General features: G+C 47.3%; 1 protein-coding gene across 1 annotated transcript in view; it reads right to left on the reverse strand.

The window, feature by feature from the left end:
- Positions 1-27365, reverse strand: part of STK36 (serine/threonine kinase 36) — a gene marked incomplete at its 3' end in the record, with an annotated part of 143100 nt that overhangs the window by 56765 nt on the left and 58970 nt on the right. The window contains 7 exon segments of the mRNA XM_056554499.1: positions 2431-2525; positions 2718-2816; positions 2888-2992; positions 3813-3919; positions 9494-9620; positions 9694-9793; positions 9860-9945. Of these exon segments, the coding sequence (XP_056410474.1) occupies positions 2431-2525; positions 2718-2816; positions 2888-2992; positions 3813-3919; positions 9494-9620; positions 9694-9793; positions 9860-9945 (719 nt within the window).

Raw genomic sequence — 27365 nt, forward strand, 5'->3', positions numbered from 1 at the left:
GTGTTCTGATTAGAATTATCCCCAGGAGACGGACTGTACAGGATGCAGAGGTATCTGAGGAGGCTTAGTCCTGGAGTTACCCAGTGTTCTGATTAGAATTATCCCCAGGAGACGGATCATACAGGATGCAGAGGTATCTGAGGAGGCTTAGTCCTGGAGTTACCCTGTGTTCTGATTAGAATTATCCCCAGGAGACGGACTGTACAGGATGCAGAGGTGTCTGAGGAGGCTTAGTCCTGGAGTTACCCTATGTTCTGATTAGAATTATCCCCAGGAGACGGACTGTACAGGATGCAGAGGTATCTGAGGAGGCTTAGTCCTGGAGTTACCCTGTGTTCTGATTAGAATTATCCACAGGAGACGGACTGTACAGGATGCAGAGGTATCTGAGGAGGCTTAGTCCTGGAGTTACCCTATGTTCTGATTAGAATTATCCCCAGGAGACGGACTGTACAGGATGCAGAGGTATCTGAGGAGGCTTAGTCCTGGAGTTACCCTGTGTTCTGATTAGAATTATCCCCAGGAGACGGACCGTACAGGATGCAGAGGTGTCTGAGGAGGCTTAGTCCTGGAGTTACCCTGTGTTCTGATTAGAATTATCCCCAGGAGACGGACTGTACAGGATGCAGAGGTATCTGAGGAGGCTTAGTCCTGGAGTTACCCTGTGTTCTGATTAGAATTGTCCCCAGGAGACGGACTGTACAGGATGCAGAGGTATCTGAGGAGGCTTAGTCCTGGAGTTACCCTGTGTTCTGATTAGAATTATCCCCAGGAGACGGACCGTACAGGATGCAGAGGTGTCTGAGGAGGCTTAGTCCTGGAGTTACCCTGTGTTCTGATTAGAATTATCCCCAGGAGACGGACTGTACAGGATGCAGAGGTATCTGAGGAGGCTTAGTCCTGGAGTTACCCTGTGTTCTGATTAGAATTATCCCCAGGAGACGGACTGTACAGGATGCAGAGGTATCTGAGGAGGCCTAGTCCTGGAGTTACCCTATGTTCTGATTAGAATTATCCCCAGGAGACGGACTGTACAGGATGCAGAGGTATCTGAGGAGGCTTAGTCCTGGAGTTACCCTGTGTTCTGATTAGAATTATCCCCAGGAGACGGACTGTACAGGATGCAGAGGTATCTGAGGAGGCTTAGTCCTGGAGTTACCCTGTGTTCTGATTAGAATTATCCCCAGGAGACGGACCGTACAGGATGCAGAGGTATCTGAAGACGCTTAGTCCTGGAGTTACCCTGTGTTCTGATTAGAATTATCCCCAGGAGACGGACCGTACAGGATGCAGAGGTATCTGAAGACGCTTAGTCCTGGAGTTACCCTGTGTTCTGATTAGAATTGTCCCCAGGAGACGGACTGTACAGGATGCAGAGGTATCTGAGGAGGCTTAGTCCTGGAGTTACCCTGTGTTCTGATTAGAATTATCCCCAGGAGACGGATCATACAGGATGCAGAGGTATCTGAGGAGGCCTAGTCCTGGAGTTACCCTGTGTTCTGATTAGAATTATCCCCAGGAGACGGACTGTACAGGATGCAGAGGTATCTGAGGAGGCCTAGTCCTGGAGTTACCCTGTGTTCTGATTAGAATTATCCACAGGAGACGGAATGTACAGGATGCAGAGGTATCTGAGGAGGCTTAGTCCTGGAGTTACCCTGTGTTCTGATTAGAATTATCCCCAGGAGACGGACTGTACAGGATGCAGAGGTATCTGAGGAGGCTTAGTCCTGGAGTTACCCTATGTTCTGATTAGAATTATCCCCAGGAGACGGATCATACAGGATGCAGAGGTATCTGAGGAGGCTTAGTCCTGGAGTTACCCTGTGTTCTGATTAGAATTATCCCCAGGAGACGGATCATACAGGATGCAGAGGTATCTGAGGAGGCTTAGTCCTGGAGTTACCCTATGTTCTGATTAGAATTATCCCCAGGAGACGGACTGTACAGGATGCAGAGGTATCTGAGGAGGCTTAGTCCTGGAGTTACCCTATGTTCTGATTAGAATTATCCCCAGGAGACGGACTGTACAGGATGCAGAGGTATCTGAGGAGGCTTAGTCCTGGAGTTACCCTATGTTCTGATTAGAATTATCCCCAAGAGACGGACTGTACAGGATGCAGAGGTATCTGAGGAGGCTTAGTCCTGGAGTTACCCTATGTTCTGATTAGAATTATCCCCAGGAGACGGAATGTACAGGATGCAGAGGTGTCTGAGGAGGCTTAGTCCTGGAGTTACCCTGTGTTCTGATTAGAATTATCCCCAGGAGACGGATCATACAGGATGCAGAGGTATCTGAGGAGGCTTAGTCCTGGAGTTACCCTGTGTTCTGATTAGAATTATCCACAGGAGACGGACTGTACAGGATGCAGAGGTATCTGAAGACGCTTAGTCCTGGAGTTACCCTGTGTTCTGATTAGAGACACTTACTCATCTGGGAGAGACTGCAGCCGGAGGACAAGTAGAGAGATAACTAGAAGAGACAGCTCAGCAGCATGGACTTGAGAGACCTCCCATAGATGGACCTAGAGGAGACAACCACATATTTTATTTAGCCTATGTTCATACTCCTTTTCTAGTCTATGCAGCAGACATATAGCACCACACATGGCTCCTCCGTAGGGTAACGAGGGTCTATGGGTGGGATTACTGTATAAACAGGGAACTGCACGCACAGTGTGTAAAGCCCCTTACTATGGATCATCTGTATGTCTCACCTCTCCACTGAAGAAGACAACAAGATCCTGCAGAGCAGACAAGTCCGTGGCCAGGTGGTGGCACACATCCAGGCTGGCGTGGCAGCAGGCATATAAAACCTGCCAACAATAACACCCTCAGTACAGTATTAACAATGCCACGAGAAAGTGAGACAGATGCCAAATATTACCTTAAGCCGGTCCACAATGCAGGGAGAGCACCCCAGACCAGTGAGAAGATGAGATAGGGGTGCTGCCGAGTTACAGAGAAGACGCTTAGAGACATAAACAGACAGCTGCAGAAAAAGAAAAAAATATATCACACGTGCCAGATAAGTCATACATCCTGAATGAGAGTCGGGACAGGCGCCAGCCAGATATGGAGCCGAGTCGGAAGCGAGCAGGAAGGGGCGCAAGCCAGAGAGTGAGCTGGGACTGGCGCGGCAGAGAGAGATCCAGTCTGGACGGGTGCCATTCCAGGGATGGTGCCTAGTAGGAAGAGAGCCAGGACAGGCGCCAGCCTCAGAGCGAGTGAGCCAGGATGGGCACCAGCCAGAGAGGGAGCGAGTCGGGATGGGCGCTAGCTAGAGAGTGAGCTGGGAAGGGCATCAGAGCAAGTGAGCCTGGACCGGCGCCAGCCAGAGAGCAAGCTGAGACGGAAGCGAGCCAGGAGGGGCGCCAGAGAGCTAGCGAGACTGGACGGCCACACCAGAGAGCGAGCCGGGAAGGGCGCCAGCCAGAGAGCGAACAAGCAAAGACGTGCGCCAGCCAGAGAGCAAGCCGAGACAGAAGCGAGACAGGACTGGAGCCAGCCAGAAAGCGAGCCAGAACCAGTGGGTGTGCCGGGAAGGGCGCCAGCCAGAGAGCGAGCAAGCCGGGATGGGAGCCAGGATGGGTGCCAGCAAAAGAGCGAGCGAGCCAGGACAGGCGCCAGCTAGAAAGCAAGCCGAGATGGAAGGGAGCCGGGACGGGCGCCAGCCAGAGAGCGAGCGAGCCAGGATGGGCGTCAGCCAGAGAGCGAGCGAACCGGGTGCCAGCAAGAGAGCGAGCGGCACAAAGACAGGAGGGTAGATAAGAGGAATACACCAACAGAGTCTTCTTGATGAGTGAGTTCACCTCTTCTCGGAGTGGCTGGAGTGCAGCTGCCGTGGGGATGTCGCATAGAGTAGCCAGGACACGAGTAAAGGGACCGCCGCCATCCTCTGCAGAGACTGCATCAGCAGCTGGTGACAGAAGAGACAGGGGTAGGACAACTCTGTGACTAGACCACACTATAGGACCACAACAAATGAGGTTTACAGGGAACAGCAGAAAATGGTGCAAGACTGTGGAGGCCGTACACATATACAGAGTGGTCCCATTTATGTTGCCCATAGCAACAAAATACTAGTTCATCTGACCCTTTCTGCACTGCTCTGATTGGCTGTATCATTTCACTGCAGTGGCTGGTGGAGTCACAACCTATTGACAAACCTCCTGGAAATCACGGCGACTGTTTGCTCAGTTGTCAGCTTTACCATGTAGACTGAGACAGAGAACTTCCTTATAGGGCAAGGTGAGCAAAGTCATCTCATTATCATTAGAGGGTGGGGTCAGAATCATCTCATTATTAGAGGGTGGGGTCAGAAGAATCATCTCATCATTAGAGGGTGGGGTCAGAATCATCTCATTATTAGAGGGTGGGGTCAGAATCATCTCATTATTAGAGGGTGGGGTCAGAAGAATCATCTCATCATTAGAGGGTGGGGTCAGAATCATCTCATTATTAGAAGGTGGGGTCAGAATCATCTCATTATTAGAGGGTGGGGTCTGAGTAATCTCATTATTAGAGGGTGGGGTCTGAATCATCTCATTATTAGAGGGTGGGGTCAGAATCATCTCATTATTAGAGGGTGGGGTCAGAATCATATTATTAGAGGGTGGGGTCAGAATCATCTCATTATTAGAGGATGGGGTCAGAATCATCTCATTATTAGAAGGTGGGGTCAGAATCATCTCATTATTAGAAGGTGGGGTCAGAATCATCTCATTATTAGAGGGTGGGGTCTGAGTAATCTCATTATTAGAGGGTGGGGTCTGAATAATCTCATTATTAGAGGGTGGGGTCAGAATCATCTCATTATTAGAAGGTGGGGTCAAAATCATCTCATTATTAGAGGATGGGGTCAGAATCATCTCATTATTAGAGGGTGGGGTCAGAAGAATCATCTCATCATTAGAGGGTGGGGTCAGAATCATCTCATTATTAGAGGGTGGGATCAGAATCATCTCATTATTAGAAGGTGGGGTCAGAATCATCTCATTATTAGAGGGTGGGGTCAGAATCATCTCATTATTAGAAGGTGGGGTCAGAATCATCTCATTATTAGAGGGTGGGGTCTGAGTAATCTCATTATTAGAGGGTGGGGTCAGAATCATCTCATTATTAGAGGGTGGGGTCAGAATCATCTCATTATTAGAGGGTGGGGTCAGAATCATATTAGAGGGTGGGGTCAGAATCATCTCATTATTAGAGGATGGGGTCAGAATCATCTCATTATTAGAGGATGGGGTCAGAATCATCTCATTATTAGAGGATGGGGTCAGAATCATCTCATTATTAGAAGGTGGGGTCAGAATCATCTCATTATTAGAGGGTAGGGTCTGAGTAATCTCATTATTAGAGGGTGGGGTCTGAATAATCTCATTATTAGAGGGTGGGGTCAGAATCATCTCATTATTAGAAGGTGGGGTCAAAATCATCTCATTATTAGAGGGTGGGGTCAGAATCATCTCATTATTAGAGGGTGGGGTCAGAATCATCTCATTATTAGAAGGTGGGGTCAGAATCATCTCATTATTAGAAGGTGGGGTCAGAATCATCTCATTATTAGAGGGTAGGGTCTGAGTAATCTCATTATTAGAGGGTGGGGTCTGAATAATCTCATTATTAGAGGGTGGGGTCAGAATCATCTCATTATTAGAGGATGGGGTCAGAATCATCTCATTATTAGAGGGTGGGGTCAGAATCATCTCATTATTAGAGGGTGGGGTCAGAATCATCTCATTATTAGAAGGTGGGGTCAGAATCATCTCATTATTAGAAGGTGGGGTCAGAATCGTCTCATTATTAGAAGGTGGGGTCAGAATCATCTCATTATTAGAAGGTGGGGTCAGAATCATCTCATTATTAGAAGGTGGGGTCAGAATCATCTCATTATTAGAAGGTGGGGTCTGAATAATCTCATTATTAGAGGGTGGGGTCAGAATCATCTCATCATTAGAGGGTGGGGTCAGAATCATCTCATTATTAGAAGGTGGGGTCAGAAGAATCATCTCATTATTAGAGGATGGGGTCAGAATCATCTCATTATTAGAAGGTGGGGTCAGAATCATCTCATTATTAGAAGGTGGGGTCAGAATCATCTCATTATTAGAAGGTGGGGTCAGAATCATCTCATTATTAGAAGGTGGGGTCAGAATCATCTCATTATTAGAGGATGGGGTCAGAATCATCTCATTATTAGAGGGTGGGGTCAGAATCATCTCATCATTAGAGGGTGGGGTCAGAACCATCTCATCATTAGAGGGTGGGGTCAGAATCATCTCATTATTAGAGGGTGGGGTCAGAATCATCTGATTATTAGAGGGTGGGGTCAGAGTCATCTCATTAGAGGGTGGGGTCAGAATAATCTCATTATTAGAGGGTGGGGTCAGAATCATCTCATTATTAGAGGGTGGGGTCAGAATCATCTCATTATTAGAGGGTGGGGTCAGAATCATCTCATTATTAGAAGGTGGGGTCAGAATCGTCTCATTATTAGAAGGTGGGGTCAGAATCATCTCATTATTAGAGGGTGGGGTCTGAGTAATCTCATTATTAGAGGGTGGGGTCAGAATCATCTCATTATTAGAGGGTGGGGTCAGAATCATCTCATTATTAGAAGGTGGGGTCAGAATCATCTCATTATTAGAAGGTGGGGTCAGAATCATCTCATTATTAGAGGATGGGGTAAGAATCATCTCATTATTAGAAGGTGGGGTCAGAATCATCTCATTATTAGAAGGTGGGGTCAGAATCATCTCATTATTAGAAGGTGGGGTCAGAAGAATCATCTCATTATTAGAGGATGGGGTCAGAATCATCTCATTATTAGAGGGTGGGGTCAGAATCATCTCATCATTAGAGGGTGGGGTCAGAATCATCTCATCATTAGAGGGTGGGGTCAGAATCATCTCATTATTAGAGGGTGGGGTCTGAGTAATCTCATTATTAGAGGGTGGGGTCTGAATCATCTCATTATTAGAGGGTGGGGTCAGAATCATATTATTAGAGGGTGGGGTCAGAATCATCTCATTATTAGAGGATGGGGTCAGAATCATCTCATTATTAGAAGGTGGGGTCAGAATCATCTATCTCATTATTAGAAGGTGGGGTCAGAAGAATCATCTCATTATTAGAGGATGGGGTCAGAATCATCTCATTATTAGAGGGTGGGGTCAGAATCATCTCATTATTAGAGGGTGGGGTCAGAATCATCTCATTATTAGAGGGTGGGGTCAGAATCATCTCATTATTAGAGGGTGGGGTCAGAATCATCTCATTATTAGAGGGTGGGGTCAGAATCATCTCATTATTAGAGGGAGGGGTCAGAATCATCTCATTATTAGAGGGAGGGCTCAACAGAGTCATCTTATCGTTAGAGGGCGGGGTCAGTTATTATCATAAATTATTTAATAATGGGATAAAAAAATATAATACCTTATTTAATAATAATAATTTATTAAATTATTTAAAAATAATGTAACTGATAATAATAATAATTTATTTAATTATAATAACAAATAATTTATTATTTTTATTATTTTTAAATAATGAAGAATCACAAAAGTGTCCCACTAGGCGTGAATTCCACGCTCTCTCAATACAACAAAACAACATGCACAACAGCGTGATAAGGGATAATTGCAAATTTTATTAAACACATAAAAAACACAGACATGTGATAAAAATACACAAAAAGCTATAAAAGCACAAACTGGAAACAACTGGCAGAGAGCCGAAGAAATGAGACTCGTACCCACATATATTGTAACAGGTTAAAGGTAAACATATTGATAAACAATACATAAGTGCGGTCCTAAGAAAAAACCCCCATAGGGGCCAAATAGGAGACATCCAACTCTATACAGACCATAGGAAATAGTATTACCAAGTGGACCAGAGAGGATATGAGTCGCCGCTACCCAACGTTTCGCCAACACCTGGCTTCTTCCGGGGCGTGATCTCAGGGGCGGCTGCCCCCTGTTAAATACAGGAGTTCCACCAATCAGGGGCTATGACTGACACAAGCACCACCAACGGATGTGACGTCCGGGATCTCACGCGGCAATCGCGATCCCGACATCACATTCCATGGCGCATGCCCGTGTCAGTCAGAGCGAGGCAGCCAATAGGAGGCTTGCCCGATGTAAACCTAAACACATGTACACAGTGACGCATCATGAGGGGCGTGACATGGAATCAATACGTGGACAGTATCCGCCCACCCTTCACGCTCTCCCAGTGACAGTGGCGGGCGGAAGTTCTCCCCCATTGCTGGAACCAATCAGAGAGACGTGCAAGGAAGACGGAGTAGGTCAACAGAAGCCAATGGGCATGGGTGAAGCACGATCCGGGCTGTCAATCACTACGCCCGGATCCCACTGCCTTCATTCATCTATATATATATATTATAAGTTACCTATTTCTACCTTTTTCTTTATTGTTAATGACTCATATTATCTCCTTTGTTATGGTACTGCTTGAAGGAGGTGTCGGGTCGGTTCCGGCCATACTCTGGGACTATGTCCTATTGGTTTGGCTGTGTTCCCTGATTCCGTCGGCAACTATATACCCCATGCACTGTGATTATTTCACTTACCTGTTTCATTATGGGCCGAGGTGCAGTGGGATCCGGGCGTAGTGATTGACAGCCCGGATCGTGCTTCACCCATGCCCATTGGCTTCTGTTGACCTACTCCGTCTTCCTTGCACGTCTCTCTGATTGGTTCCAGCAATGGGGGAGAACTTCCGCCCGCCGCTGTCACTGGGAGAGCGTGAAGGGTGGGCGGATACTGTCCACGTATTGATTCCATGTCACGCCCCTCATGATGCGTCACTGTGTACATGTGTTTAGGTTTACATCGGGCAAGCCTCCTATTGGCTGCCTCGCTCTGACTGACACGGGCATGCGCCATGGAATGTGATGTCGGGATCGCGATTGCCGCGTGAGATCCCGGACGTCACATCCGTTGGTGGTGCTTGTGTCAGTCATAGCCCCTGATTGGTGGAACTCCTGTATTTAACAGGGGGCAGCCGCCCCTGAGATCACGCCCCGGAAGAAGCCAGGTGTTGGCGAAACGTTGGGTAGCGGCGACTCATATCCTCTCTGGTCCACTTGGTAATACTATTTCCTATGGTCTGTATAGAGTTGGATGTCTCCTATTTGGCCCCTATGGGGGTTTTTTCTTAGGACCGCACTTATGTATTGTTTATCAATATGTTTACCTTTAACCTGTTACAATATATGTGGGTACGAGTCTCATTTCTTCGGCTCTCTGCCAGTTGTTTCCAGTTTGTGCTTTTATACTTTTTGTGTATTTTTATCACATGTCTGTGTTTTTTATGTGTTTAATAAAATTTGCAATTATCCCTTATCACGCTGTTGTGCATGTTGTTTTGGTGTTATTTTTAAATAATGTATTATTATTATTGTTTTAGCGGGGATAGTGACACTGAGCCAAGGATCGGATCAGGGGGGTGGCAGTGGGTTCACCTGGAGGCTGTGACCGCTCAATGATCTGGTCCAGGACACGGAGCTGCGTTGACAGGAGACTCTGGCACAGTGAAGCGCAGTCTTTAGGGCGTCCATTGTTGGCGCTCTCACTAAGAGTCACTAAACACTGGAAAACAAATTTCAGGATTCAAAGAGTGGCCTTGGGTAAGACTAAGCAGACTGTGGCTGAGAGGTGTCACCTGTAAGCTCTGCGCCAGTAAGATGTCATGTGACCCCACCGGGCGGCACAGCAGCACATCCAGCACCTGCAGGAAGTCACTGGAGCACACCTGCAGCTCCCTGCAACACAACAATGGGTTAATACTGGCCCGAAAACAACAAAGAGTCAATAAGATATCATCTCACCTGGAGGAGTCAGGATGGCCCCAAAACCCATAATAAGAAGCCAGAAGAGCAAAAAGGTCGGCCAAGAAGGAGTCGGCCCAGGAGCACTGTGTACAGAGAACAAAAGGAGTACATGAGCGCCTCACACAGGAAGCCAGGTATAGAAAGGGTAGACGCCCACTATTCTCCAGCTATAGAAATGGACGCCCACTATTCTCCAGCTATAGAAATGGACGCCCACTATTCTCCAGCTATAGAAATGGACGCCCACTATTCTCCAGCTATAGAAATGGACGCCCACTATTCTCCAGCTATAGAAATGGACGCCCACTATTCTCCAGCTATAGAAATGGACTCCCACTATTCTCCAGATATAGATACAGATGGACGCCCACTATTCTCCAGCTATAGAGATGGACGCCCACTATTCTCCAACTATAGAGATGGACGCCCACTATTCTCCAACTATAGAGATGGACGCCCACTATTCTCCAACTATAGAGATGGACGCTCACTATTCTCCAGCTATAGATACAGATGGACGCCCACTATTCTCCAACTATAGAGATGGACGCCCACTATTCTCCAGCTATAGATACAGATGGACGCTCACTATTCTCCAGCTATAGATACAGATGGACGTCCACTATTCTCCAGCTATAGATACAGATGGACGCCCACTATTCTCCAACTATAGAGATGGACGCCCACTATTCTCCAGCTATAGATACAGATGGACGCCCACTATTCTCCAGCTATAGATACAGATGGACGCCCACTATCTCCAGCTATAGATACAGATGGACGCCCACTATTCTCCAACTATAGAGATGGACGCCCACTATTCTCCAGCTATAGAGATGGATGCCCACTATTCTCCAGATATAGATACAGATGGACGCCCACTATTCTCCAACTATAGAGATGGACGCCCACTATTCTCCAGCTATAGATACAGATGGACGCCCACTATTCTCCAACTATAGATACAGATGGATGCCCACTATTCTCCAACTATAGAGATGGATGCCCACTATTCTCCAGATATAGATACAGATGGACGCCCACTATTCTCCAACTATAGAGATGGACGCCCACTATTCTCCAACTATAGAGATGGACGCTCACTATTCTCCAGCTATAGATACAGATGGACGCCCACTATTCTCCAACTATAGAGATGGACGCCCACTATTCTCCAGCTATAGATACAGATGGACGCCCACTATTCTCCAACTATAGAGATGGACGCCCACTATTCTCCAGCTATAGATACAGATGGACGCCCACTATTCGCCAGCTATAGATACAGATGGACGCCCACTATTCTCCAGCTATAGAAATGGACGCCCACTATTCTCCAGATATAGATACAGATGGATGCCCACTATTCTCCAGCTATAGATACAGATGGATGCCCACTATTCTCCAGCTATAGAGATGGACGCCCACTATTCTCCAGCTATAGATACAGATGGACGCCCACTATTCTCCAGCTATAGATACTGATGGACGCCCACTATTCTCCAGATATAGATACAGATGGACGCCCACTATTCTCCAGCTATAGATACAGATGGATGCCCACTATTCTCCAGCTATAGAGATGGACGCCCACTATTTTCCAGCTATAGATACAGATGGACGCCCACTATTCTCCAGCTATAGATACTGATGGACGCCCACTATTCTCCAGCTATAGATACAGATGGACGCCCACTATTGTCCAGCTATAGAGATGGACGCCCACTATTCTCCAGCTATAGATACAGATGGACGCCCACTATTCTCCAGCTATAGAGATGGACGCTCACTATTCTCCAGCTATAGATACAGATGGACGCCCACTATTCTCCAGCTATAGAGATGGACGCCCACTATTCTCCAGCTATAGATACAGATGGACGCCCACTATTCTCCAGCTATAGATACAGATGGACGCTCACTATTCTCCAGCTATAGATACAGATGGACGCTCACTATTCTCCAGCTATAGATACAGATGGACGCCCACTATTCTCCAGCTATAGATACAGATGGACGCTCACTATTCTCCAGCTATAGATACAGATGGACGCTCACTATTCTCCAGCTATAGATACAGATGGACGCTCACTATTCTCCAGCTATAGAGATGGACGCCCACTATTCTCCAGCTATAGATACAGATGGACACCCACTATTCTCCAGCTATAGATACAGATGGACGACCACTATTCTCCAGCTATAGAGATGGACGCTCACTATTCTCCAGCTATAGATACAGATGGACGCCCACTATTCTCCAGCTATAGAGATGGACGCCCACTGTTCTCCAGCTATAGAGATGGACGCCCACTATTCTCCAGCTATAGAGATGGACACCTACTATTCTCCAGCTATAGATACAGATGGACGCCCACTATTCTCCAGCTATAGAGATGGACGCCCACTATTCTCCAGCTATAGAGATGGACGCCCACTATTCTCCAGCTATAGAGATGGACACCTACTATTCTCCAGCTATAGATACAGATGGACGCCCACTATTCTCCAGCTATAGATACAGATGGACGCCCACTTTTCTCCAGCTATAGAGATGGACGCCCACTATTCTCCAGCTATATAGAGATGGACGCTCACTATTCTACAGCTATATAGAGATGGACGCTCACTATTCTCCAGCTATAGAGATGGACGCCCACTATTCTCCAGCTATAGATACAGACGGATGCCCACTATTCTCCAGCTATAGATACAGATGGACGCCCACTATTCTCCAGCTATAGATACAGATGGACGCCCACTATTCTCCAGCTATAGATACAGATGGATGCCGACTATTCTACAGCTATAGAAATGGACGACCACTATTCTCCAACAATATAGAGATGGATGCCCACTATTCTCCAGCTATAGAGCTGGATGCCCACTATTCTCCAGATATAGATACAGATGGACGCTCACTATTCTCCAGCTATATAGAGATGGACGCTCACTATTTTCCAGCTATAGATACAGATGGACGACCACTATTCTCCAGCTATAGAGATGGACGCCCACTATTCTCCAGCTATGTAGAGATGGACGCCCACTATTCTCCAGCTATGTAGAGATGGACGCCCACTATTCTCCAGCTATAAAGACATGGACGCCCACTATTCTCCAGCTATAGAGATGGATGCCCACTATTCTCCAGATATAGATACAGATGGACGCCCACTATTCTCCAGCTATAGAGATGGATGCCCACTATTCTCCAGATATAGATACAGATGGACACCTACTATTCTCCAGCTATAGATACAGATGGATGCCCACTATTCCCCAGCTATAGAAATGGACGCCCACTATTCTCCAGCTATATAGAGATGGACGCTCACTATTCTCCAGCTATAGATACAGATGGACGCTCACTATTCTCCAGCTGTAGAGATGGACGCCCACTATTCTCCAGCTATAGATACAGATGGACGCCCACTATTCTCCTGCGACAGATAAAGATGGACGCCCACTATTCTCCAGCTATAGATACAGATGGATGCCCACTATTCTCAAGCTATAGAAATGGATGCCCACTGTTCTCCAGCTATATAGAGATGGACGCTCACTATTCTCCAGCTATAGAGATGGATGCCCACTATTCTCCAGCTATAGAGATGGATGCCCACTATTCTCCAGCTACAGATACAGATGGACACCTACTATTCTCCAGCTACAGATACAGATGGACGCCCACTATTCTCCAGCTATAGATACAGATGGATGCCCACTATTCTCCAGCTATAGAGATGGACGCCCACTATTCTCCAGCTATATAGAGATGGACGCTCACTATTTTCCAGCTATAGATACAGATGGACGACCACTATTCTCCAGCTATAGAGATGGACGCCCACTATTCTCCAGCTATGTAGAGATGGACGCCCACTATTCTCCAGCTATGTAGAGATGGACGCCCACTATTCTCCAGCTATAAAGACATGGACGCCCACTATTCTCCAGCTATAGAGATGGACGCCCACTATTCTCCAGCTATAGAAATGTACGCCCACTATTCTCCAGCTATATAGAGATGGACGCTCACTATTCTCCAGCTATAGAGATGGACGCCCACTATTCTCCAGCTATAGATACAGATGGACGCCCACTATTCTCCAGCTACAGATACAGATGGATGCTCACTATTCTCCAGCTATAGAAATGGACGCCCACTATTCTCCAGCTATATAGAGATAGACGCTCACTATTCTCCAGCTATATAGAGATGGACGCTCACTATTCTCCAGCTAAAGATACAGATGGACGCTCACTATTCTACAGCTATATAGAGATGGACGCTCACTATTCTCCAGCTATAGAGATGGACGCCCACTATTCTCCAGCTATAGATACAGATAGACGCCCATTATTCTCCAGCTATAGAGATGGACGCTCACTATTCTCCAGCTATAGATACAGATGGACGCCCACTATTCTCCAGCTATAGATACAGATGGACGCCCACTATTCTCCAGCTATAGATACAGATGGACGCCCACTATTCTCCAGCTATAGAAATGGACGCCCCCTAATCTCCAGATATAGATACAGATGGATGCCCACTATTCTCCAGATATAGATACAGATGGACGCCCACTATTCTCCAGCTATAGATACAGATGGATGCCCACTATTCTCCAGCTATAGAGATGGACGCCCACTATTCTCCAGCTATAGATACAGATGGACGCCCACTATTCTCCAGCTATAGATATTGATGGACGCCCACTATTATCCAGCTATAGATACAGATGGACGCCCATTATTCTCCAGCTATAGAGATGGACGCTCACTATTCTCCAGCTATAGATACAGATGGACGCCCACTATTCTCCAGCTATAGATACAGATGGACGCCCACTATTCTCCAGCTATAGATACAGATGGACGCCCACTATTCTCCAGCTATAGAAATGGACGCCCCCTAATCTCCAGATATAGATACAGATGGATGCCCACTATTCTCCAGATATAGATACAGATGGACGCCCACTATTCTCCAGCTATAGATACAGATGGATGCCCACTATTCTCCAGCTATAGAGATGGACGCCCACTATTCTCCAGCTATAGATACAGATGGACGCCCACTATTCTCCAGCTATAGATACTGATGGACGCCCACTATTCTCCAGCTATAGATACAGATGGACGCCCACTATTCTCCAGCTATAGATACAGATGGACGCCCACTATTCTCCAGCGATAGAGATGGACGCCCACTATTCTCCAGCTATAGATACAGATGGACGCCCACTATTCTCCAGCTATAGAGATGGACGCCCACTATTCTCCAGCTATAGATACAGATGGACGCCCACTATTCTCCAGCTATAGATACAGATGGACGCCCACTATTCTCCAGCTATAGATACAGATGGACGCTCACTATTCTCCAGCTATAGATACAGATGGACGCTCACTATTCTCCAGCTATAGATACAGATGGAGGCTCACTATTCTCCAGCTATAGAGATGGACGCCCACTATTCTCCAGCTATAGATACAGATGGACACCCACTATTCTCCAGCTATAGATACAGATGGACGACCACTATTCTCCAGCTATAGAGATGGACGCTCACTATTCTCCAGCTATAGATACAGATGGACGCCCACTATTCTCCAGCTATAGAGATGGACGCCCACTATTCTCCAGCTATAGAGATGGACGCCCACTATTCTCCAGCTATAGAGATGGACGCCCACTATTCTCCAGCTATAGAGATGGACACCTACTATTCTCCAGCTATAGATACAGATGGACGCCCACTATTCTCCAGCTATAGAGATGGACGCCCACTATTCTCCAGCTATAGAGATGGACGCCCACTATTCTCCAGCTATAGAGATGGACACCTACTATTCTCCAGCTATAGATACAGATGGACGCCCACTATTCTCCAGCTATAGAGATGGACACCTACTATTCTCCAGCTATAGATACAGATGTACGCCCACTATTCTCCAGCTATAGATACAGATGGACGCCCACTATTCTCCAGCTATAGAGATGGACGCCCACTATTCTCCAGCTATATAGAGATGGACGCTCACTATTCTACAGCTATATAGAGATGGACGCTCACTATTCTCCAGCTATAGAGATGGACGCCCACTATTCTCCAGCTATAGATACAGACGGATGCCCACTATTCTCCAGCTATAGATACAGATGGACGCCCACTATTCTCCAGCTATAGATACAGATGGACGCCCACTATTCTCCAGCTATAGATACAGATGGATGCCCACTATTCTACAGCTATAGAAATGGACGACCACTATTCTCCAGCTATATAGAGATGGATGCCCACTATTCTCCAGCTATAGAGCTGGATGCCCACTATTCTCCAGATATAGATACAGATGGACACCTACTATTCTCCAGCTATAGAAATGGACGCCCACTATTCTCCAGCTATAGATACAGATGGACACCCACTATTCTCCAGCTATAGATACAGATGGACACCCACTATTCTCCAGCTATAGATACAGATGGACACCCACTATTCTCCAGATATAGAGATGGACGCCCACTATTCTCCAGCTATGTAGATGGACGCCCACTATTCTCCAGCTATGTAGAGATGGACGCTCACTATTTTCCAGCTATAGATACAGATGGACGACCACTATTCTCCAGCTATAGAGATGGACGCCCACTATTCTCCAGCTATGTAGAGATGGACGCCCATTATTCTCCAGCTATGTAGAGATGGACGCCCACTATTCTCCAGCTATAAAGACATGGACGCCCACTATTCTCCAGCTATAGAGATGGATGCCCACTATTCTCCAGATATAGATACAGATGGACACCTACTATTCTCCAGCTATAGATACAGATGGATGCCCACTATTCCCCAGCTATAGAAATGGACGCCCACTATTCTCCAGCTATATAGAGATGGACGCTCACTATTCTCCAGCTATAGATACAGATGGACGCTCACTATTCTCCAGCTGTAGAAATGGACGCCCACTATTCTCCAGCTATAGATACAGATGGACGCCCACTATTCTCCTGCTACAGATAAAGATGGACGCCCACTATTCTCCAGCTATAGATACAGATGGATGCCCACTATTCTCAAGCTATAGAAATGGATGCCCACTGTTCTCCAGCTATATAGAGATGGACGCTCACTATTCTCCAGCTATAGAGATGGATGCCCACTATTCTCCAGCTATAGAGATGGATGCCCACTATTCTCCAGCTACAGATACAGATGGACACCTACTATTCTCCAGCTACAGATACAGATGGACGCCCACTATTCTCCAGCTATAGATACAGATGGATGACCACTATTCTCCAGCTATAGAGATGGACGCCCACTATTCTCCAGCTATATAGAGATGGACGCTCACTATTTTCCAGCTATAGATACAGATGGACGACCACTATTCTCCAGCTATAGAGATGGACGCCCACTATTCTCCAGCTATGTAGAGATGGACGCCCACTATTCTCCAGCTATGTAGAGATGGACGCCCACTATTCTCCAGCTATAAAGACATGGACGCCCACTATTCTCCAGCTATAGAGATGGACGCCCACTATTCTCCAGCTATAGAGATGGACGGCCACTATTCTCCAGCTACAGATACAGATGGACGGCCACTATTCTCCAGCTATAGATACAGATGGATGCCCACTATTCTCCAGCTATAGAAATGTACGCCCACTATTCTCCAGCTATATAGAGATGGACGCTCACTATTCTCCAGCTATAGAGATGGACGCCCACTATTCTCCAGCTATAGATACAGATGGACGCCCACTATTCTCCAGCTACAGATACAGATGGACGCCCACTATTCTCCAGCTATAGAAATGGACGCCCACTATTCTCCAGCTATATAGAGATAGACGCTCACTATTCTCCAGCTATATAGAGATGGACGCTCACTATTCTCCAGCTATAGATACAGATGGACGCTCACTATTCTACAGCTATATAGAGATGGACGCTTACTATTCTACAGCTATATAGAGATGGACGCTCACTATTCTCCAGCTATAGAGATGGACGCCCACTATTCTCCAGCTATAGATACAGATAGACGCCCGTTATTCTCCAGCTATAGATACAGATGGACGCCCACTATTCTCCAGCTATAGATACAGATGGACGCCCACTATTCTCCAGCTATAGAAATGGATGCCCACTATTCTCCAACTATAGAGATGGATGCCCACTATTCACCAGCTATAGAAATGGATGCCCACTATTCTCCAGCTATAGATACAGATAGACGCCCATTATTCTCCAGCTATAGAGATGGACGCTCACTATTCTCCAGCTATAGATACAGATGGACGCCCACTATTCTCCAGCTATAGAAATGGATGCCCACTATTCTCCAGCTATAGAAATGGATGCCCACTATTCTCCAATTATAGAGATGGACGCCCACTATTCTCCAGCTATAGAAATGGATGCCCACTATTCTCCAGCTATAGAAATGGATGCCCACTATTCTCCAGCTATAGAAATGGATGCCCACTATTCTCCAGCTATAGAGATGGACGCCCACTATTCTCCAGCTATAGAAATGGATGCCCACTATTCTCCAGCTATAGAGATGGATGCCCACTATTCTCCAGCTATAGAGATGGACGCCCACTATTCTCCAGCTATAGAAATGGATGCCCACTATTCTCCAGCTATAGAGATGGATGCTCCCTATTCTCCAGATATAGAGATGGATGCCCACTATTCTCCAGCTATTCTCCAGCTACTCTCCTTCGCCCGCCCCACTACCTGCTCTAGTGACCCCATGCCTTCACACCTCATCCAGTCTCTCTCTCCTGATATCAGCTGTCACCTAACTAAAATCTTGAACCTCTCCCTCTCTTCTGGGGTCTTTCCCTCCTCCTTCAAACACTCTATCATAACCCCACTATTGAAAAAACCATCTCTGGACCTGTCCTGTGCAGCCAACTATCCAGCTATAGATACAGATGGATGCCCACTATTCTCCAGCTATAGATACAGATGGACACCCACTATTCTCCAGCTACAGATACAGATGGACGCCCACTATTCTCCAGCTATAGATACAGATGGACGCCCACTATTCTCCAGCTATAGAAATGGACGCCCACTATTCTCCAGCTATATAGAGATGGACGCTCACTATTCTCCAGCTATATAGAGATGGACGCTCACTATTCTCCAGCTATAGATACAGATGGACGCTCACTATTCACCAGCTATATAGAGATGGACGCTCACTATTCTCCAGCTATATAGAGATGGACGCTCACTATTCTCCAGCTATAGAGATGGACGCCCACTATTATCCAGCTATAGATACAGATAGACGCCCATTATTCTCCAGCTATAGATACAGATGGACGCCCACTATTCTCCAGCTATAGAAATGGATGCCCACTATTCTCCAGCTATAGAAATGGATGCCCACTATTCTCCAGTAATAGAGATGGACGCCCACTATTCTCCAACTATAGAGATGGATGCCCACTATTCTCCAGCTATAGAAATGGATGCCCACTATTCTCCAGCTATAGACACAGATAGACACCCAATATTCTCCAGCTATAGAGATGGACACCCACTATTCTCCAGCTATAGATACAGATGGACACCCACTATTCTCCAGCTATAGAAATGGATGCCCACTATTCTCCAGCTATAGAGATGGACGCCCACTATTCTCCAACTATAGAGATGGACGCCCACTATTCTCCAGCTATAGAAATGGATGCCCACTATTCTCCAGCTATAGAAATGGATGCCCACTATTCTCCAGCTATAGAGATAGACGCACTCTATTCTCCAGCTATAGAAATGGATGCCCACTATTCTCCAGCTATAGATACAGATGGATACCCACTATTCTCCAGCTATAGAGATGGATGCCCACTATTCTCCAGGTATACAGAGATGGACGCCCACCATTCTCCAGCTATAGAAATGGATGCCCACTATTCTCCAGCTATAGAGATGGACGCCCACCATTCTCCAGCTATATATACAGATGGATGCCCACTATTCTCCAGCTATAGAGATGGACGCTCACCATTCTCCAGCTATAGAGATGGATGCTCCCTATTCTCCAGATATAGAGATGGATGCCCACTATTCTCCAGCTATTCTCCAGCTCCTCTCCTTCGCCCGCCCCACTACCTGCTCTAGTGAACCCATGCCTTCACACCTCATCCAGTCTCTCTCTCCTGCTATCAGCTGTCACCTAACTAAAATCTTGAACCTCCATGTTGGAAAATGCAGTCCAATGTACATCCTGCACAATGTATACAGTCCTTGACCAGCAGTGTGAGGTGCATATTGTTGTGCGAGATGTGTGCTAGTTGTCCGTTTGGAAGCCCAGATCCTGCATCTAGAGGGGCGACTGGCAACAATGAGAAGCATTAACAACATGGAGAGGAGTCTCCTGCTCACTGAGCAGGCACTCTCGGGAATAGAGGTGGGGGAGGACAGTGGGACGGAGTTGCAGGACAGTCAGGCAGTTAGCTGGGTTACAGTTAGAAAGAGGGGTAGGGGAAAAAGTGTCAGGGAGGCTAGTCCTGAACTGGCACACCCCAACAAGTTTGCCCGCTTGGCAGATGAGGGGGATGCCATTACAGAGCTAGCAGAACTGCAGCAGGATACCGCCTCTGACCGCCAGGGGGGTGTCTGCTCCAGTAAGAAGGGAGGGAGGAGTACAGGGCAGGCCAGACAGGTACTAGTGGTGGGGGACTCAATTATTAGGGGGACAGACAGGGCGATCTGTCACAAAGACCGGGATCGCCGAACAGTGTGTTGTCTGCCTGGTGCACGAGTTCGGCACATCGCGGATCGGGTTGACAGGTTGCGGGGCGGGGCTGGAGAGGACCCAGCAGTCATGGTACATATTGGCACCAATGACAAAGTAAGAGGTAGGTGGAGTGTCCTTAAAAATGATTTCAGGGACTTAGGCCGCAAGCTTAAGGCAAGGACCTCCAAGGTAGTCTTTTCTGAAATACTACCAGTACCACGAGCCGCACCAGAGAGGCAGTGGGAGATCAGGGAGGTAAACAAGTGGCTCAGAAGCTGGTGTAGGAAGGAAGGGTTTGGGTTCATGGAGAACTGGGCTGACTTCGCTGTCGGTTACCGGCTCTACCGTAGGGACGGGCTGCACCTCAATGGGGAGGGTGCAGCTTTGCTTGGGGAGAAGATGGCTAGAAGTGTGGAGGAGTGTTTAAACTAGGGACTTGGGGGGAGGCAACCTACAGCAAAGAGGGGGAAGATAGTGTAGATAGAGAGGGGGGAATTATAAATGTACCTGGGGGTGGAGCGGAGGGAGGGGTTAGAATAGTTAATAGGAATAGGCTTCATAGGAAAATAAAACTTACACCCTTGAATCCCATTAACCCCAATAACATAAAGGATGGAAATGTAAAGTGTATGTTCACAAATGCCAGAAGCCGAGCAAATAAAATGGGGGAGCTTGAGGCCTTGATACTGGAGGAACATATTGATATAGTTGGGGTCACTGAGACATGGCTGGTGATATAGTTGGGGTCACTGAGACATGGCTGGTGATATAGTTGGGGTCACTGAGACATGGCTGGTGATATAGTTGGGGTCACTGAGACATGGCTGGTGATATAGTTGGGGTCACTGAGACATGGCTGGACTCCTCGCATGACTGGGCTGTCAATCTGCAGGGTTTACATTGTTTCGCAAGGATAGAATGAACAGAAAAGGTGGTGGAGTCTGTCTGTATGTAAGAAGTGGTATGAAAGTCAGTGTGAACGATGCCATAGTGTGTGATGATTCTGAGGAGGTGGAATCACTGTGGGTAGAATTACAAAAGGAGGGAAATACTGAAAAAATAATATTTGGGGTAATCTACAGACCCCCTAATATCACTGAAGAGATAGAAGTTCGGCTTCATAAACAAATAGAGAGGGCCGCCCGGGCAGGTACAGTGGTAATAATGGGAGATTTTAACTATCCAGATATAGATTGGGGTCCGGGGTTGGCTAAAACTACAAAGGGGAGACAATTCCTAAATTTATTGCAGGATAATTTTATGGGCCAGTTTGTGGAGGACCCAACAAGAAGTGATGCCTTGTGGGATCTGATCATTTCCAACAACGCAGAGCTGGTTGGTAATGTAACTGTGCGGGAAAACCTTGGGAATAGCGACCACAATATAGTTACTTTTGGCTTAAAATGTAGAAAACAAAGACAGACGGGGAAGGCAAAAATATATAACTTTAAAAAGGCAAATTTCTCTAGGCTGAGGGCTGCACTACAGGACATAGACTGGGGGGAGGGGTTCTCAAATACTGATACAGAAGGTAAATGGGACATCTTTATATCAACTCTAAATAACTATACAGCTAAATATATACCAAAGGGGAACAAATATAAACGATTAAAACTAAATCCTACATGGCTGACAAATGATGTTAAAAGAGCAATAAACAACAAAAAAATAGCCTTCAAAAAATACAAATTTGATGGGTCAGCGATAACATTTAAACAGTACAAGGAGCTTAATAAAATCTGTAAAAATGTAATAAAAACAGCAAAAATTCAAAACGAGAGACAGGTGGCCAAAGAAAGCAAAACTAATTCTAAATATTTTTTTAGATATATAAATGCAAAAAAAACAAGGACAGAGCATGTATGACCCCTTAATAATGATAATGGGGAGGTTGTCACGGGCGATCAAGAGAAGGCGGAGCTACTGAATGGGTTCTTTAGTTCTGTATACACTATGGAAGAAGGAGCTGACATTGGCCAGGTCAGTGCTGGTAACACATCGTGTACAGGTCAGTGCTGGTAACACATCGTGTACAGGTCAGTGCTGGTAACACATCATGTACAGGTCAGTGCTGGTAACACATCATGTACAGGTCAGTGCTGGTAACACATCATGTACAGGTCAGTGCTGGTAACACATCATGTACAGGTCAGTGCTGGTAACACATCATGTACAGGTCAGTGCTGGTAACACATCATGTACAGGTCAGTGCTGGTAACACATCATGGACAGGTCAGTGCTGGTAACACATCATGTACAGGTCAGTGCTGGTAACACATCATGTACAGGTCAGTGCTGGTAACACATCATGTACAGGTCAGTGCTGGTAACACATCATGTACAGGTCAGTGCTGGTAACGCATCATGTACAGGTCAGTGCTGGTAACGCATCATGTACAGGTCAGTGCTGGTAACGCATCATGTACAGGTCAGTGCTGGTAACGCATCATGTACAGGTCAGTGCTGGTAACGCATCATGTACAGGTCAGTGCTGGTAACACATCATGTACAGGTCAGTGCTGGTAACACATCATGTACAGGTCAGTGCTGGTAACACATCATGTACAGGTCAGTGCTGGTAACACATCATGTACAGGTCAGTGCTGGTAACACATCATGTACAGGTCAGTGCTGGTAACACATCATGTACAGGTCAGTGCTGGTAACACATCATGTACAGGTCAGTGCGGGTAACGCATCATGTACAGGTCAGTGCTGGTAACGCATCATGTACAGGTCAGTGCTGGTAACGCATCATGTACAGGTCAGTGCTGGTAACACATCATGTACAGGTCAGTGCTGGTAACACATCATGTACAGGTCAGTGCTGGTAACACATCATGTACAGGTCAGTGCTGGTAACACATCATGTACAGGTCAGTGCTGGTAACACATCATGTACAGGTCAGTGCTGGTAACACATCATGTACAGGTCAGTGCTGGTAACACATCATGTACAAGTCAGTGCTGGTAACACATCATGTACAGGTCAGTGCTGGTAACACATCATGTACAGGTCAGTGCTGGTAACACATCATGTACAGGTCAGTGCTGGTAACACATCATGTACAGGTCAGTGCTGGTAACACATCATGTAATGTACTGAACTGGCTTAATGTAGAGATGGTACAAGGTAAGTTAAGTGATTTAAATGTAAGCAAATCTCCAGGACCGGATGGACTACACCCAAGAGTTCTTAGAGAGGTAAGTTCAGTAATATCTGTACCCTTGTTCATGATATTTAGAGATTCTCTGGTGTCTGGTATTGTGCCAAGGGACTGGCGCAAGGCGAATGTGGTGCCAATCTTCAAAAAGGGCTCTAGGTCTTCCCCAGGAAACTATAGACCGGTAAGTCTAACGTGCATTGTGGGTAAATTGAAGGACTTATAAGGGATTACATACAGGAATACATAGGGGATAATTGTATTATAAGTGATAGCCAGCATGGGTTTACTAAGGATAGAAGGTGTCACCAATCTAATCTGCTTTTATGAAGAGGTGAGTAGAAGCCTTGACAGAGGAATGGCTGTGTATATAGAGGGGGGCTGTGTATATAGTGGGGGGGCTGTGTATATAGTGGGGGGGCTGTGGATATAGAGGGGGGCTGTGTATATAGAGGGGGGCTGTGTATATAGAGGGGGGCTGTGTATATAGTGGGGGGGCTGTGTATATAGAGGGGGGCTGTGTATATAGTGGGGGGGCTGTGTATATAGAGGGGGGCTGTGTATATAGTGGGGGGGCTGTGTATATAGTGGGGGGCTGTGTATATAGTGGGGGGCCTGTGTATATATAGAGGGGGGGCTGTGTATATAGAGGAGGGCTGTGTATATAGAGGGGGGCTGTGGATATAGAGGGGGGGCTGTGTATATATAGAGGGGGGCTGTGTATATATAGAGGGGGGCTGTGTATATATATAGAGGGGAGCTGTGTATATAGAGGGGGGGGCTGTGTATATAGAGGGGGGGGTGTATATAGAGGGAGGGGCTGTGTATATAGAGGGGGGCTGTGTATATAGTGGGGGGGCTGTGTATATAGTGGGGGGCTGTGTATATAGTGGGGGGCCTGTGTATATATAGAGGGGGGGCTGTGTATATAGAGGAGGGCTGTGTATATAGAGGGGGGCTGTGGATATAGAGGGGGGGCTGTGTATATATAGAGGGGGGCTGTGTATATATAGAGGGGGGCTGTGTATATATATAGAGGGGAGCTGTGTATATAGAGGGGGGGCTGTGTATATAGAGGGGGGGGTGTATATAGAGGGAGGGGCTGTGTATATAGAGGGGGGCTGTGTATATAGAGGGGGGCTGTGTATATAGAGGGGGGGCTGTGTATATAGAGGGGGGCTGTGTATATAGAGGGGGCTGTGTATATAGAGGGGGGGCTATGTATATAGAGGGGGGGCTGTGTATATAGAGGGGGGCTGTGTATATAGAGGGGGGGCTGTGTATATAGAGGGGGGGCTGTGTATATAGAGGGGGGGCTGTGTATATAGAGGGGGGCTGTGTATATAGAGGGGGGCTGTGTATAGAGGGGGGGGCTGTGTATATATAGAGGGGGCGGTGTATATATAGAGGGGGCTGTGTATATAGAGGGGGGCTGTGGATATAGAGGGGGGCTGTGGATATAGAGGGGGGCTGTGTATATAGAGGGGGGCTGTGTATATAGAGGGGGGCTGTGTATATAGGGGGGGGCTGTGTATATAGAGGGGGGGCTGTGTATATAGAAGGGGGGCTGTGTATATAGAGGGGGGGCTGTGTATATAGAGGGGGGCTGTGTATATAGAGGGGGGGCTGTGTATATAGAAGGGGGCTGTGTATATAGAGGGGGGCTGTGTATAAAGAGGGGGGCTGTGTATATAGAGGGGGGGCTGTGTATATAGAGGGGGGGGCTGTGTATATAGAGGGGGGCTGTGTATATAGAGGGGGGGCTGTGTATATAGAGGGGGGGCTGTGTATATAGAGGGGGGCTGTGTATATAGAGGGGGGCTGTGTATATAGAGGGGGCTGTGTATATAGAGGGGGGCTGTGTATATAGAGGGGGGCTGTGTATATAGTGGGGGGGCTGTGTATATAGTGGGGGGGCTGTGGATATAGAGGGGGGCTATGTATATAGAGGGGGGCTGTGTATATAGAGGGGGGCTGTGTATATAGTGGGGGGGCTGTGTATATAGTGGGGGGCTGTGTATATAGTGGGGGGCCTGTGTATATATAGAGGAGGGCTGTGTATATAGAGGGGGGCTGTGTATATAGAGGGGGGCTGTGGATATAGAGGGGGGGCTGTGTATATATAGAGGGGGGCTGTGTATATATAGAGGGGGGCTGTGTATATATATAGAGGGGAGCTGTGTATATAGAGGGGGGGCTGTGTATATAGAGGGGGGGGTGTATATAGAGGGAGGGGCTGTGTATATAGAGGGGGGCTGTGTATATAGAGGGGGGCTGTGTATATAGAGGGGGGGCTGTGTATATAGAGGGGGGCTGTGTATATAGAGGGGGCTGTGTATATAGAGGGGGGGCTATGTATATAGAGGGGGGGCTGTGTATATAGAGGGGGGCTGTGTATATAGAGGGGGGGCTGTGTATATAGAGGGGGGGCTGTGTATATAGAGGGGGGCTGTGTATATAGAGGGGGGCTGTGTATAGAGGGGGGGCTGTGTATATATAGAGGGGGCGGTGTATATATAGAGGGGGCTGTGTATATAGAGGGGGGCTGTGGATATAGAGGGGGGCTGTGGATATAGAGGGGGGCTGTGTATATAGAGGGGGGCTGTGTATATAGGGGGGGCTGTGTATATAGAGGGGGGGCTGTGTATATAGAGGGGGGGCTGTGTATATAGAGGGGGGGCTGTGTATATAGAGGGGGGCTGTGTATATAGAGGGGGGGCTGTGTATATAGAAGGGGGCTGTGTATATAGAGGGGGGCTGTGTATAAAGAGGGGGGCTGTGTATATAGAGGGGGGGCTGTGTATATAGAGGGGGGGCTGTGTATATAGAGGGGGGCTGTGTATATAGAGGGGGGCTGTGTATATAGAGGGGGGGCTGTGTATATAGAGGGGGGCTGTGTATATAGAGGGGGGCTGTGTATATAGAGGGGGGCTGTGTATATAGAGGGGGGCTGTGTATATAGAGGGGGGGCTGTGTATATATAGAGGGGGCTGTGTATATAGAGGGGGGCTGTGTATATAGAGGGGGGCTGTGTATATAGAGGGGGGCTGTGTATATAGGGGGGGCTGTGTATATAGAGGGGGGGCTGTGTATATAGAGGGGGGGCTGTGTATATAGAGGGGGGGCTGTGTATATAGAGGGGGGGCTGTGTATATAGAGGGGGGGCTGTGTATATAGAGGGGGGCTGTGTATATAGAGGGGGGCTGTGTATATAGAGGGGGGCTGTGTATATAGAGGGGGGCTGTGGATATAGAGGGGGCCTGTGGATATAGAGGGGGGGCTGTGGATATAGAGGGGGGGCTGTGTATATAGAGGAGGGCTGTGTATATAGAGGAATGGCTGTGGATATAGAGGGGGGGCTGTATATAGAGGGGGGCTGCTGTGTATATAGAGGGGGGCTGTGTATATAGAGGGGGGCTGTGTATATAGTGGGGGGGCTGTGTATATAGAGGGGGGCTGTGTATATAGAGGGGGGCTGTGTATATAGAGGGGGGCTGTGTATATAGAGGGGGGCTGTGTATATAGAGGGGGGCTGTGTAGAGGGGGGGCTG

This window comes from Hyla sarda, unplaced genomic scaffold (assembly GCF_029499605.1).
Source record: "Hyla sarda isolate aHylSar1 unplaced genomic scaffold, aHylSar1.hap1 scaffold_758, whole genome shotgun sequence".
In the NCBI taxonomy this organism is placed as follows: Eukaryota; Metazoa; Chordata; class Amphibia; order Anura; family Hylidae; genus Hyla; species Hyla sarda.